The 14,262-nt window shown below is 35.1% G+C and overlaps 1 protein-coding gene across 1 annotated transcript; it reads right to left on the bottom strand.

Moving 5' to 3' along the window:
• Positions 1-334: 334 nt before the first annotated feature.
• Positions 335-12,438, bottom strand: LOC139154215 (vomeronasal type-2 receptor 26-like). Its single transcript, XM_070728645.1, has 6 exons — positions 12,215-12,438; positions 7,770-8,061; positions 6,387-7,229; positions 6,065-6,292; positions 2,857-2,983; positions 335-1,239 (listed from the first exon to the last, which is right to left on the bottom strand). The coding sequence occupies exons 1-6, from the start codon at positions 12,436-12,438 to the stop codon at positions 335-337; spliced, it is 2,619 nt and encodes an 872-aa protein (XP_070584746.1).
• Between the last annotated feature and the right edge of the window lie 1,824 nt (positions 12,439-14,262).

Genomic DNA, 14,262 nt, shown 5'->3' with positions numbered 1-14,262 from the left:
ATTTTTTAGTTCGGGTCAAACAGACCCAGGAACAGAACAAGTGAATAGTCTTTGCGCCCAGCAGAAACTAAGCAACCCCCCAAAAAATACTCGTAGAAAGAACCCCTCAAATGATGAAAGTTGTGTAATTTCAAGTTTTAGATATGCAGGGAAAATCTTTTACAGGGTTATAAACTTTGTTTCTAGTCAAATAGACCTGAACAGAACAGCAGGGTTAAAGGTAGTAGATTACTCACAATTATTATTATTATTTTTATTACATTATAGCTATGAATGGTCAGTTGCTGCTGGTTAGTTGTTGCTAAACAAAAATTATATCTTCACAATATACCAATCATTGTTTCTTGCCTTTCAGTAACTCCCTCTTATTATTCAGGTGAGGTCTCAGAAGAATGATAAAACATTTGGGAAAACAGATGCAGCCCAATAACCCTGCACTGGAAGATAATATGGAAAAGATTTCCACAGCAACCATGTATTTCCCTTTGGTGCTCAGATAAGTTGGAAAAAACAATAGCCAGACACTACAAAAACATAACAAACTGAAGAAGATAAACTTGGTCTCATTAAAACTGTTTGGTAAATTCCGGGATAGAAAAGCCACACTGAAACCAACAACAGCAAGGAAAAGAAGGTAAAGTAAGACACAATAAAACATGAAAGTAGAGCCTACATTACATCCCAGGATGATTTCATCTACCACTAAGTTCATATAAGCATCTGGATATGGGGGTGAGGTTGTGAGCCATACAGTACAAGCAATGACTTGAACAAGGGAACAAGAAACAACAATGCAATTATCTAATTGTTTGCCCAGACATCTCTTCATCATGGATCCCGGCACCGAGGCCATGAAAACTATAACCACGGTGATGGTTTTGGCCAATATACAAGAAATGGCTACTGAGAAGACAATCCCAAAAGCAGGTTGTTGGAAAAGGCAGGTCATTTTTTCAGGTTGTCCAATGAATAATAAACTGCAAAGGAATGAGAGCACAAGGGAGACAAGAAGAAGGTAGGTGATGCTCTTGTTGTTGGCCTTGACTATGGGAGTGTCCTGGTATTTGATAAAGATCCCAAGCACCACAGTGGCAATGCAAGCAAAGGCAATTGCCGTAATGGCCAAGCTTGTCCCTAATGGGTCTTCATAAGACAGGAAAACTATCTTTTTTAAAAGGCATGAATCATGGTTGTGATTTGGATACTGTCTTTCTGGACATGGTAAACAATCATCCATGTCTGCAAAAGAAAATTCTATTATTAAAGTGTGGAAGGTTATACATGAATCAAGACAGAGTTAATTTCTATACTATCCATTTCACCTACATGATTCTAGGGGAATTATAGCAACATAATAAAATAAAATAAAAATAAAAATAAATAATATAAAGTATGTGTATGTGAAAACTAGTCACACACAATCACAAAATCTTCAGAACCATAATGCCAACAAATGTATGTTCCTCTTAATCTGGAGTGGATTGCACTTCATGACTGAGGTAGAAAGCTATTATTACTCTAACAAATGATTCAGCCAACAGCATCAACAACTTTCTGTTGAAGAAGCTGTCCACTGAGAATATGACATATGAATCATATGACTCAGAAATGGAAATCGAGGATACTGTACATCACCCTGTGGAGTTCTTGCATACTCTCAGCCCCTCAGTATTACTACCTCATGTCCTCTACCTCAGTGTTGGCCTTTCAATCATGCTGTTATGCAATCTAAACCCTCTGAAACTGTATAATGGCACCAGGCATCAGGTGAAGACTTTATCCAAACATGTAATCAAAGCCACAATTTTCATATCCGTCAATCAGAGAGAAACAATTTTCATAACCTGAATTCCTCTGATCCCATCAGACTACCACTTCAAGTTCAAAGTCTACCATTTTCCATTAAGATATGCTATGCCATCACCATCAATAAGGTACAGGGACAGACTTTGAAAGTGGCTGGTGTGCATCAGAGGAATGATTATTTCTCCCATGGCAAGTTGTATGTGGTGTGCTCCAGAGTCAGTTCACCTGACAGCCTGGCCATCCTTCAGCCAGAGAGCAAAACCAGGAATGTTGTTTATAGGGAGGTTTTGAGCAATTCATCTGAGGGAGGAATTGAAAGTCTCTGCTATGCAACTTATTAGCCTGGCTATGTAGACAAAACAAAACAAAACAACCCCCCACCCCCAGGTTTGTTGGTGGGATTAAAGGGTTTAAGCCCATCTATTTTATTGTTGTTAGACTTACAATAATGTCTTAATCTGTAACAGAAACTTCGCTTACCATCTCTTACAAAATAATAAAGTGCCTTTTAAAATTATTCATTAATTTTAAAGATTTAAGTTCAATTTATTAAGCATGGTCACATAGTTTCGTAGTGAAGCACAGGTATCCAGCTAGTAATAAAATAAAATAAAATAAAATAAAATATTTCAAGCTATTTATTTTAAATTGCCTAAAGTTGTAAAGCTGTTGAGAAACATTAAGGAATCAATTGTTTAACATTGTGAATGAAAGTACATAGAATTGACTCAATTCAAACTTACCTTTATTTCTATCCCTCTCTTATAAATCTGAATTTCCAAACAGATGCAAAATTGGATCAATGTAATTTTACCATTGTTATCATGATGGTGTTATCATCATGAATTTCAGCAAATTATGGCTTAGTGTACAAAGTTCAACAAAGTTCTTTGTCAAATTCCTGAGTGAATATTAAGAAAGGAGACAGGAAGTTTTTTTTATTTCATTCATCTAAAATTTTCTCCTGTATATAATTAGAACACTTTGTCTTAAATATCCTTCCACCTAATTTCAATGGACTAATTATTTTTTTATGTCAATACAGCTTACCTTTATGATTTGTAATCCTTCCTTCTGGGCATGGAAGGCACTTGTAGCAACAATATGGCTTTCCTTCTATTTTGGCCCTACTGTAACCAGGTTTACAATTATCATTACACAGAGAAAGAGGTATTTCCTGAATGAAAGAGAAGAACAAAAAGATGAATTGGTTTGGAGCTATTGGCATGCTATGATTGTTTGATTTTTATAAATAGGTTGTACATGCCATGAAGGAATTGCTCTTACTATAAAGAAAACTATGCCAATGACATAGTTGGGACAGAGATCAATAGGAGACATGTCGGGGGGATGAAAAATCAGGATCCTCATTGTACGTACAGAACATGCAATTGACACTGAATATGATACAAGAAGTGATGCTGAAAAATGCAAGAGGAAATGAAGAGTGTTATAGGTGAAGTGAAAGATGATGGATTGGGGAATATACAGAAGTCCATTGTAAAAAAAATGAATTAAAAATACAGATAGTGGAGGCAAGAACAGAGCAAATGGGAACAAAATTGGAAGCAACAAAAGAAAGGGTGATGGCAGCAAATAGAGACCTGGAAGAATTAGAATTAGAATTTAGAATTAGAAAAAATGGTTTTCTATTTGGGGTTCCAACATAAAATAGACAATAAAGAGGAAAACTTAGCAAATTTCATGACAACACTGTTGACAGATGCGTTGCAAATGGACAAACAGGAAATGTACAGAGTCCATACCAATTATGCATAACATCATAAATTACCAAGGGAAGTACACATAAGAGGAGTCAAATGGTAAATGCAGGAGGGAACAACAATTGAAAGAAAATGAGATGGATTAAAGAGAGAGGACAAGGATGAAGACACAATAGAATAATCCTCAGAGAAAGATTTAGGGGTAGTGATTTCTGACAGTCTCAAAATGTGTGAGCAATGTGGTCGGGCGGTAGGAAAAGCAAGTAGGATGCTTGGCTGCATTGCTAGAGGTATAACAGGCAGGAAGAGAGAGATTGTGATCCCACTATATAGAGCGCTGGTGAGACCACATTTGAAATACTGTGTTAAGTTCTAGAGACCTCACCTACAAAAAGATATTGACAAAATTGAACGGGTCCAAAGACGGGCTACAAGAATGGTGGAAGGTCTTAAGAATAAAACTTATCAGGAAAGACTTAATGAACTCAATCTCTATAGTCTGGAGGACAGAAGGAAAAGGGGGAACATGATCAAAACATTTAAATATGTCAAAGGATTAAATAAGGTACAGGAGGGAAGGTTTTTTAATAGGAAAGTGAACACAAGAACAAGGGGATACAATCTGTAGTTAGCTGGGGGAAAGATCAAAAGCAACACGAGAAAATATTATTTTACTGAAAGAGTAGTAGATCCTTGGAACAAACTTCCAGCAGATGTGGTTGGTAAATCCACAGTAACTGAATTTAAACATGCCTGGTATAAACATATATCCATCCTAAGATAAAATACAAAAAAATAGTATAAGGGCAGACTAGATGGCTCATGAGGTCTTTTTCTGCCATCAGTCTTCTATGTTTCTATGTTTCTATGTTTCTAGGAGATAAGATTGAGAAGAGGAACTAGGGGTACAAGTAAACAATAATATGGAAGTAGAAATTAAGTTAATACCAATTAACATAAATGGGCTGAACTCTCCAGTTAAAAGAACGTTAGTACACTCCAAACTAGAAAAACTAAACAAGGTTATAACATGTCTACAAGAAATACATATTAATAAACAACAAAGTGGCATACCAGAATCTCCAAAAATAGGGAAGCTCCATCTGGCCCTAGCAAAACAAAAAATAAAATAGAGGGGTATAGCAGTATATATTAAGAAATGGCTAAACTGAGACAGATATATGCAGATGAAGAAGGGAGAATATTATAGAATAGAATAGAATTCTTTATTGGACAAGTGTGATAGGCCACATAAGGAATTTGTTTTGGTGCATATGCTCTCAGTGTACATAAAAGAAAAAGAAACATTTGTCAAGAATCACTTAATGATTGTCATAGGAGTCAAATAAGCAATGAAGAAACAATCAATATTAATAAAAATTACTAATTGAAGTAACAATAAGAAAAACACACACACACTATTAGCAGTCATATAGAGCCTACTGGGTCCATCAGAAGTTGGAAACAAGCCATTTCCAGCCTCCAGAGGGCCTCCAGAGGGCCTCCGGAGGACAGGGGAAGCTGTTTCCAACCTCTCCAGGCATTGAATTAGGAATTATGGATGCTTGCGCAACAATGAGTGCACACACTCTTTCAGCACTCAAGGAGAAAAGGTTCACCATCACTGCTCTAAGGGAAAGTGTATCCCATTAGAAGAACAAAGATGAAAATGTTGCAATTTCATAATGCCCAAACAGACAGTTCTCAGGATTAAGAATGGAACAGAACAGAACTGGTGTGCAACACCCTCCTGAGGCACGAAACCCTACACCACTTCAGATAAATGGTTATTCAACATCTTCTTAAAAATGTCCAGTGCTGGAGCATTCACAACTTTTGGAGGCAAGAATGTTACTAGTTAGTACCCAAACTTCAACTTAAGATCCTTCTGTACTAAGATACTATGTTCTGGTGTGTTGGCTATTCCTGCCTGCTTAATGTCATCTGCAAATTTGATGAGTTCCTCATCTATCCCCTTGTCCAAGTTATTGTTAAAGATGTTGAAGAGAACTGGGCCTAAAATACTTCCCTCCACGTAGATACTGTTCCATTGAAAACTACATGTTGAGTGTTGTAGGTCAGCCAGTTATGAATCCATCTGATGGTGATGCTGTCTAACCAACATTTAGACATGCCAAAGTCTGCACCCTATTCAAACTCAAACAGCCTCAAGTACCCGGTCATCATTACCTGCACACCATAGAGTTCATACAATCTGATATCATCATAAAGCAATACTAAACTTGAACTATTGCAAGACTTCACTCAATGTTCTCATATCAATGTTAAGTGGGACCTGTAAGAGTGTTGAACCCTGAGGCAGACCATAAATTAAAGTCTGCAGTTGCAAGCTCTTCCTTCCTCCTGTATACAATGAGTGGGACAAGTAAGATATTTAAATTAACCCACTGTTTCCAAATCCTAAATAATGCATAGTGACTAAACTATTTCAGTAGATGTGCAAGGAACCACTTTTTAAGAATTCAAAATGGGGATTGAACTATCTGTAAATCTGTACAAAATATATACTATACCTGATTAAATCTTGTGGGCCACATAATGGAATCCTCCTGCACGTTGAATGTTTTAGAAGAGAAAGAATTTGGATCCACCCATCCAACTTTGACTTTTGTAAATGTGTTATTTGAGTAAGTGACCCAGTTGAAAATATCAAATCCTGAATTTATATGCCCATTGTCATCAAAGGAAATGTTTTCTCCAACACTGTTTTTAAAGAAAGTATGTCTGAAAAATTTATGGAACTAAATTGGGGAGAAGGTATAGAAAATGAAATCATGTCTAGTTTCAAAAACAAAATAAAACAGTAAAACCATTTCACGTTTATATGGATAGTACCTGCCATGGCTGTTCATGCAGTTCCTTTTGACTTATCTCTTTTATCTGCTTTGATTTCAATGAAATTATTGCATGCAAAGCATGTGCCATAATGTAAACTGCATTGTAGATGCTGTAACTGTGGCCAGACATGTTTGTGTCAAATACGGTTCCAGGCAGAGTCTCCAGCTTTTCCTCCCCAGTGCATATCCCCTCATCTCTCTCCTCTAGAGTGGAATTTGAGAAATCACAATTAAAAGCATCTTTCCAGAAGATTCGGATAAAGCCATCCCTATTTTCTGAGAGAGGATTTCTTTCATTCTGAAATTTATGGAATTCTCTAGGACAGTTTGTGTGAACAGCAAATGATAGAGCCCCATGGAGGAAATGTAGGTCCAAATCTCTGATAAAACTAGGAGATGCAAAATCCATTTGGGCTGTCATAATCCACACTCTACTGTTGAATGATACACCATAAAATTGTGCAAAAACAAACATTGACCTTAAGACACTAATAGTATGTATTTCACCTTGTATAATAACAGTATTGGCAGTACTTCCTGTGACCATATTTGAAGTCGCAAACCATTTGATTGTTTTTTCAGCAACATGACTCGAAAAAGATATTTGGGGTAATTTTTCTAAGAAGTCTACACAGATACCTTTCTGAGAATAGATGGGAAGTATATCATGTACAAATAAATCTGCATTGTCACCATTTGAAGCAATCACACCAATCCAGCTCCACTTGAAATGCAGGAGTAATTCAAGAATGCCCATATAGTGATGGGTCACATTTGGAAACGTCTGATGGAATAAATCTTTGGTTTTGTCATTTATTACTATGAAAGAGCCATAACTGATCTTAGGATAGAAATACACGAGAAAAGGTGAGACATCATGTTAATACGTCCTGTGATAGAGTCAACTGAAAGAGAAGGCATTGGAAAAATGTTTTCTTTCCATTCCTACCTATGTTACATTTAGCTAAGTTTTGAATATTTCGTATTGTAAAATAGAGTAAAATATGCCTTCTTCAAAAATCTATTTTGAATACCATAATTCAAGAAATATTTTATTTATTTTATTTATTTATTTATTTTATTACTTAGATTTGTATGCCGCCCCTCTCCGAAGACTATTGTGGTTTTCAAAGTCCTTCAAAAATATTTTGGAAGACATAAGTTCCTGAAATAAGAATAAGGATTAACTTTAAAATGAGAAGAAATGGAAGGAGCTCATTTATTACCTTCAGATCATTCACATTACAAGTATAGATTAAAAACTATCAAGTTATTACAGGGAAAAATTTTTTTTTCCATTTTCTAATTGCCAGGCCTAAAATAATACTTAAATTTAAGGAACCTTGGTCTTCCTCATGATATTTTGGCACATACAACTAACCTGTGGAATTTTATAAGTGCTTAAGATGTTTGTCATGTAGAGACAAACTTGAGAATTAGGTCCCCCAATGACTCCCACAATATTATTGTGAATATCACATTTGTAGTTGGGGATGAATTTGTCCTTTGTGGATAGAAGTTCCATTGAGGCAAGGTAGGTCCATTTTGCAAAAAAGTGGCTATTTAAAATGTGGAATCCCAAAGTCACATTAGGTAAGAGTTGGGTATTCTCACTGATTTCTTTCACTGCAAAAGCCAAGGCCAGGATGTGCTGGTAATTCTGAGTGAATAGCCTATATCAAAAGAAAGAGTTTCAGGCTAGGTAAATTTTATAGATGGTAAAACTCATTCTACTTAAAATATTGCTGTGAAACTAAGCTAACTGCATGAAAGTAAGGGGAAATTTCCTAACAGTGAGAGCAATCAACCAGTGGAATGGCTTTCCTTCAATGGTTGTGTGTATTCCCTTGCTGAATAATTTCAAATAGAGACTGGACAACCATTTCTCTGAAATAGCTTGAGCAGGGGGTTAGACTAGAAGATCTCCAAGGTACTTTCAAGTTGTACATCCAAAATGGTTCTAAGTTTTGGAAATTATGGTATTTTGACACACAAAGCTAGATTCCAAAAATATTACAATATATTTCAGTTCAGTTGTGCATATCCATATTTAGAGACAGTATGGGGCTCCTGCATAAAAACCTGAGTCATAGTTTCCTTGATGGACTTCACTTTTGCAATCTTTTCACATTAGAATTCAAGCAATAAAACTCATGTAATACAGAAAACCTATATGATGAATGGCAATTTGGTGTTCTTGCACTTTGATTAGACTAAAAGTTGTTACCTGTTACCTTTCATGGTCCTATTATATCTCTTATAATCTAAGCCTTTGTATTTTATACTTCAATTAAATTCATTGAATTTAATGAGTTTTGCAGCTGTTCCTAACAATATGAGAACAACAATATAAGGACATTTTGACAGATAAAGGGAAACTGAAACTCACTCAAGAACTGGAGAAGCAAGGGATAAAAATGGACTGGTACATGAGAATACAAATGCAGACAAAATGTGATAAAGATAGCAAACCTGAGGGTATTAACTTAGAGATGACAGAAATCAATGAAATATTCACATGAATGGATCAAAGACTATTTTTTTAAAAAAAAAAACCTATATATTTATTTACTTCATAGTGATTTGGAATTTGAACAAATGAAAGAAATGATGATAAATTTTGGTCCTACCATACATTTAGATAAATGGCAGGAACTTTGGGAAATACTGTAAATTACAAATTAATTATGGAAATAGTTTATAAATAGTGATGGACAAACTCAACGGTGTTTGGGTTCGGCAAGTTCGGATGAACTTTACGCAAAATTCGGCCGAACCCAAACCGAAGCCGAACCTGAACGGGGAATCCCACCAAGAGATTCTGGGGGTGGAGCTTTGATGTCACATATATTGGCAGGTTGCTAAGGATGCCAAGGTGATCCCTTCCTGGATTCCATGAAATCCAGGAAGAGATCACCTTGGTGTCCTTAGCAACCTGATGGTGATGTCAAGGCTCCGCCCCAGAATCTCTTCATGGGAGAGATTCGCCAGCTCCTTCAAAGGGAGGTCTTCAAGTAAAAATAAACATTGTTATTTTTATGAAAAAGGACACCGCAGCAGCGCTGCAAGCAAAGGGTGGTCCTTTCACATAAAAATAAAGATGTTTATTTTTCCGTGAAAGGACCGCCCTTTGCTTGTAGCGCCGCTGCAGTGTCCTTTTTCATAAAAATAACAATGTTTATTTTTATATGAAGACCTGCCTTTGAAGGAGCTGGGGAATCCCTCCCACGAAGAGATTCCATGGAATCCAGGAAGTGATCACCTTGGTGTCCTTAGCAACCTGCCAGTGGTGTCAAAACTCCGAATGCTGAACACGACCCCGAACTTTGCCCGAAGTTTCAAAATATTTCAAAAACGCTGCAAAATTCGGTATGGACCCAATCACTATTTATAAAGAGAATATGTATAATATGTTTTATAGATGTCATATATCCCCAGACAGAATAATTAAAAGATTTAATGATAAATCTATGAAATGTTGGAAATGTCAACAAATACTAGGCTTTTTTTATCATAAGTGGTGGACATATGCAGAGGCCAAAGCATACTGGTATCAGATTCAAACATGGATATAAATTTTTTTGAAACAAAGTACATAATTAAAACCAGAGACATTCCTCTTGGGTATTTCATATTTTTGCAAAACAATGGAAAGCAACAAAAATTCCCTTTGAAAGAGAAGTAAAATCTTGGCTCGTGAAGATATGAATAGACCGACATTGAAAATTAAAGACAAGAAAGATACAGACTATTATAATGCATGGGTAAAGTCTTATGATTGGTTAGAAAATGAATATGCATAGAAATTAAATTAAAATGACTATAAAAGGAGAAAATAGAGGATAAATGATCGTAGACCCAGATGACAAAATTAGATATTCAGGAGGCAGAATTAGATTAATAGCCTATACCCAGAATAAAGAATCATATGTATAGAAATGATATAAAAATAATGAATTTAGAAGGGAGAAGTGAAGGACTGGAGGGAAGTAGGAAGGCAGAGAGAAGAAGTAAGAAGGTAAAAGGAAGAAATGCAGGGAGGGGAGGGTAAAGAAATGAAGAAAATCAGACTGGTGGACAGTAGTATAAAATAGGTACAAAATAGAAGATTTATTTATTCATTCATTTATTCATTCATTCATATTTATTTATTTATTTATTTATTTATTTATTTATTTATTTATTTATTTATTTATTTATTTATATTTGTATCCTTTCCCTCTCCGAGGACTCGGGGTGATTCATAGCATATCAAAACAATAAACAATATACATATCTAAAAAATTCAATTAATGTAGCTAAAAACCTTTAATAATATTTACAATCATTCTTTCCCATTCACACAGCAAGACATACTTCACTCATTGGCTAGAGGGCTAGAGTCTAATGGCCCCAATCCTGGTGGCACAGATAGGTTTTTAAACTTTTACGTAAGGCGAGGTGGGTGGGGCGAATGTGAATCTCTGGGGGGAGCTAATTTAATATTGATTTAAGAATTATAGGCTATTACAAATTATTGCCACAATATGGAAAACCAGTCTTGCTAATAAAGCATTTCATTATTTTGTATTATTTAAGTATAAAAATTATACTTTCTATGTACATAGGGAAAGGGTTACATACTTATTCAGCTCTAGCTAACAGCTAAGGTCAAATCAACAATGATTGGATTAAGAACCTATGTGCTGAGTTGAGGCAGCTCACCCTTTTTGATTAGTTTAAGGTAATAATTGTTTAGACTTTTATTGGCTTTAGGTAATTGAAATCCTTCTGTCCATCTAGTCTAATTAAGATGCTCTTCTGTTTATTTTAGCCATCCTGCTGAAAGGATTATGTCTGATGCTTTGTGTTACATATTAAACCATTTATATTGTAACTGGAATTAAGTGAAGAAATTAATGTTTTATAATTGTGCACAAGAATTTTGTGTTAAAAATAGACCAAGATTTTCAAGAAAATCAGAGCTTCACACATTAGTAGCTGCTCACTCAGAGAGACCAATAAAGGACAAAGCATTCAAAAAATCATTTCTCTGCATCTGTGATTTCTACATCTCTACAAAGAATTATTGGATCAAAATGTATAATTGTGTTGTATTGATATATTTTAAAGTATATGCATTGATATAGCTCCACCATTTCCATATGTATGTATGTATGTATGTATGTATGTATGTATGTATGTATGCATGTATATGTATGTGTGTGTATATATATACATACATGTATACATGCATACATACATACATACATACATACATACATACATACATACATATATACATAGATATGGAAATTATGGAGAAAAAAATGAAAATAAAACAAAAAACCCTAATGTACTGTAGAAAACATATATGATGAATGATGGTATGGTGTTCTTCATTTCAATTAGAGTGAAAGATGTTATGTCTTAACTTTCATGGTCCTATTATCTCTCTCATAATCTACAGCTTTTGTATTTATGCTTCAATTGAATTCATTGAATTTAATGAGCTTTGCCTACCAATATGAGAACCAAATAATTGATCCCCTCCTCCATTATTCTATTATGTACTTCTACATGTACTTCTACACCTCCTTCTGAAGGTGATTATAGAGATGATTGCATTTCTAATCACCTTCAGCAGTTCAAGAATTGAAAATCACCACATGAGGACATAAGCATAAACTTATAACATTGTTTTCTTTCTCCGCTCTGTGCACAAATTGTAGATTTAAGTACAGGTTACATAAATAATTGGGAAATGTTATTTAGTCAGAAATAACATGCATTTTATTTGCAAATAAACTACTTACTTACTTACTACTTACTTACTAAAGTACTTACACATGGTCATCAAAACTCTCCTCTGAAGGCTGCTTCTGAAAATTGATTGAGCTCAAAAAGATGTAGATCTGAGAGAAAATGCCTGCAATGATGAAATCACCTGGTTGGTAATACTTGTGGAGAATAGGAAGAGGATCATTGATGAGACATTTAGCAATGGAAACCTTACTTGAAGCATGAGGAAGTGTCACAATAACTATGATCAAGGCCACCAATATGACCATTTTGTCTGAGAGAATTCCTGCCTTGTTCCAAATTGTCTGCTTCGTCATTCAAATGTGATTGTTGGAAATCAAAAGTCAACATTCATCTTCTCCAAAAATGTTCCTAGAACTCTGTAACATTGACTAACAATGATCACAGTGGTGTAATTCTACCTGTCTCTAATATTACTTCTGTATGAGACATAAAGCATTAGTATAGATACCTGTTGAATTATTCTATTCCCCATAAGGAATATTTAAAGGCCTGTAAAAATAACATTAATTATAGTTATTTCATAATTGTAGTGGTATGGAAAAATAAATACCAATTTAGAATTATGAGATCTAAGTCCAGATTTCATTATGTTTATGTTTCTCACAACTCAATTAGCATATTCCCAATCGTATTCGTTGAAATAATAAGAGAAAGATCTATACTGTTATTACCCATATGAAGTTAAATCCTGAAAATGATTTAATAAAAAGATTTTTAAAAGATTTAAAAGTTCAATATGCAAAAAAGAAACACATTTTTTACTAATCTGTCCTTGAATGTTAACACATGGCAATTCTATCTAGTTTGGGCAAGTTTTCGAGTCTGGAATAGTTGAAGCTCAGAGGGATATTAAAATCACACTGAAAGTATAGTTGTCTCATTGATAATGTTGTCTCAAGATCTATTCAGTTGTAGGTAAATTCTTTGAAAACTAAATCATGCTCATTATAATAAAAGATCATATTTTTTGAGTGTAACCTTTTTCTCCCCTAGAAGAGACTGAAAATTTGGGTGCATCTTATACTCCGAAGGTAGCTATTATTAAACTTTTTTTAAGACATAATGAGATGGTAACACAATCTTCTGTGCTTTCCTAGTGAAACAATCTTCTCTTTGCTTAATTTTTTCAAGAGCGAAATGTTTTAGAAACTGTTTTTTATCCCTAGACAGAGATAAAAACCAAGCATGCACACTCAAAACCAGAATGTGCTGAAGCTGACCAGACTAAAAACTGGTCACTTGGATATCCAATAGGCAGATTATTTTCCCCCTATTTCCTCCCCAACAACTAAGGTGTGTATTATACTCTGGTGCATCTTATACTTCAAAAATATGGTATGTCTTTCAGAAGAGCAGGTATACCTTTGAATTGCCACTTTTCAACCCCCATCCGACATCCCTAAATTGTCCATGAAATCAATTACCCAGGAAAACATAGTAATTTATCTTGAATGAGTTTGATATTTTTCTCATAACTATTATGAAGGTGTGAGGATAACACTCCCCATCAAACTTCAATTTTCATAAGATAAACTTATTGGTGTCTCCATACATCATTTACCAAACAATATTTTATACGTATTTAGGGCAATTTAGTTCATTTATTACTTTTTAATCCCTTTGTGTTGAGTGAGAATTTATATAGTTAAAAATTCAATACATCACAGCAAAAACAAACAACAATCCCGTCAAGGTATTTTCTATGGAAAGTCTGGAGGAGTTTAGGTGCATGGGCATCCACCCATTTGGACTGCTCAGGGGAGAAATGTTTCCAGGCAATGAAATACTGGATCCTCCCTCTATTTTTGCTGGAATATAGAATTTCTCCAACTTCAGAATTCTGCTCCCTTCAGAGTGGGTACAGGAGGAGTGTCGGATGCAGGTCGAAGGGGTGATATAGTTGCCCAGACAGGGGGGAACGCAGTAGGGTAGCGGAAATGGAGTTCTACCCCAGAGCACCCAATCTGCACTGAAAGAAGTTAAAAGAAAATGCAGAGCATTTTGCATTAGCCACCTCCACAGTGTGGTAGTAAAAATGTTGGTAGCCCTTCACTGCAAAGGAGGGTACA

The sequence above is a fragment of the Erythrolamprus reginae genome, chromosome Z, assembly GCF_031021105.1.
Source record: "Erythrolamprus reginae isolate rEryReg1 chromosome Z, rEryReg1.hap1, whole genome shotgun sequence".
NCBI lineage: Eukaryota > Metazoa > Chordata > Lepidosauria > Squamata > Dipsadidae > Erythrolamprus > Erythrolamprus reginae.
The sequence above is the reverse complement of the archived record's forward strand: the minus strand, read 5'-3'. Positions and strand labels throughout refer to the sequence as shown.

Coding starts and splice junctions, on each gene's coding strand:
- LOC139154215 (XM_070728645.1), bottom strand. CDS start 12,438: ATGGTCATATTGGTGGCCTTGATCATAGTTATTGTGACACTTCCTCAT. Junction 7,230..7,769: donor GCACTTATAAAATTCCACAG/GTTAGTTGTATG, acceptor TTCTATCCTAAG/ATCAGTTATGGCTCTTTCAT. Junction 6,293..6,386: donor TGCATGAACAGCCATGGCAG/GTACTATCCATA, acceptor TCCCCAATTTAG/TTCCATAAATTTTTCAGACA.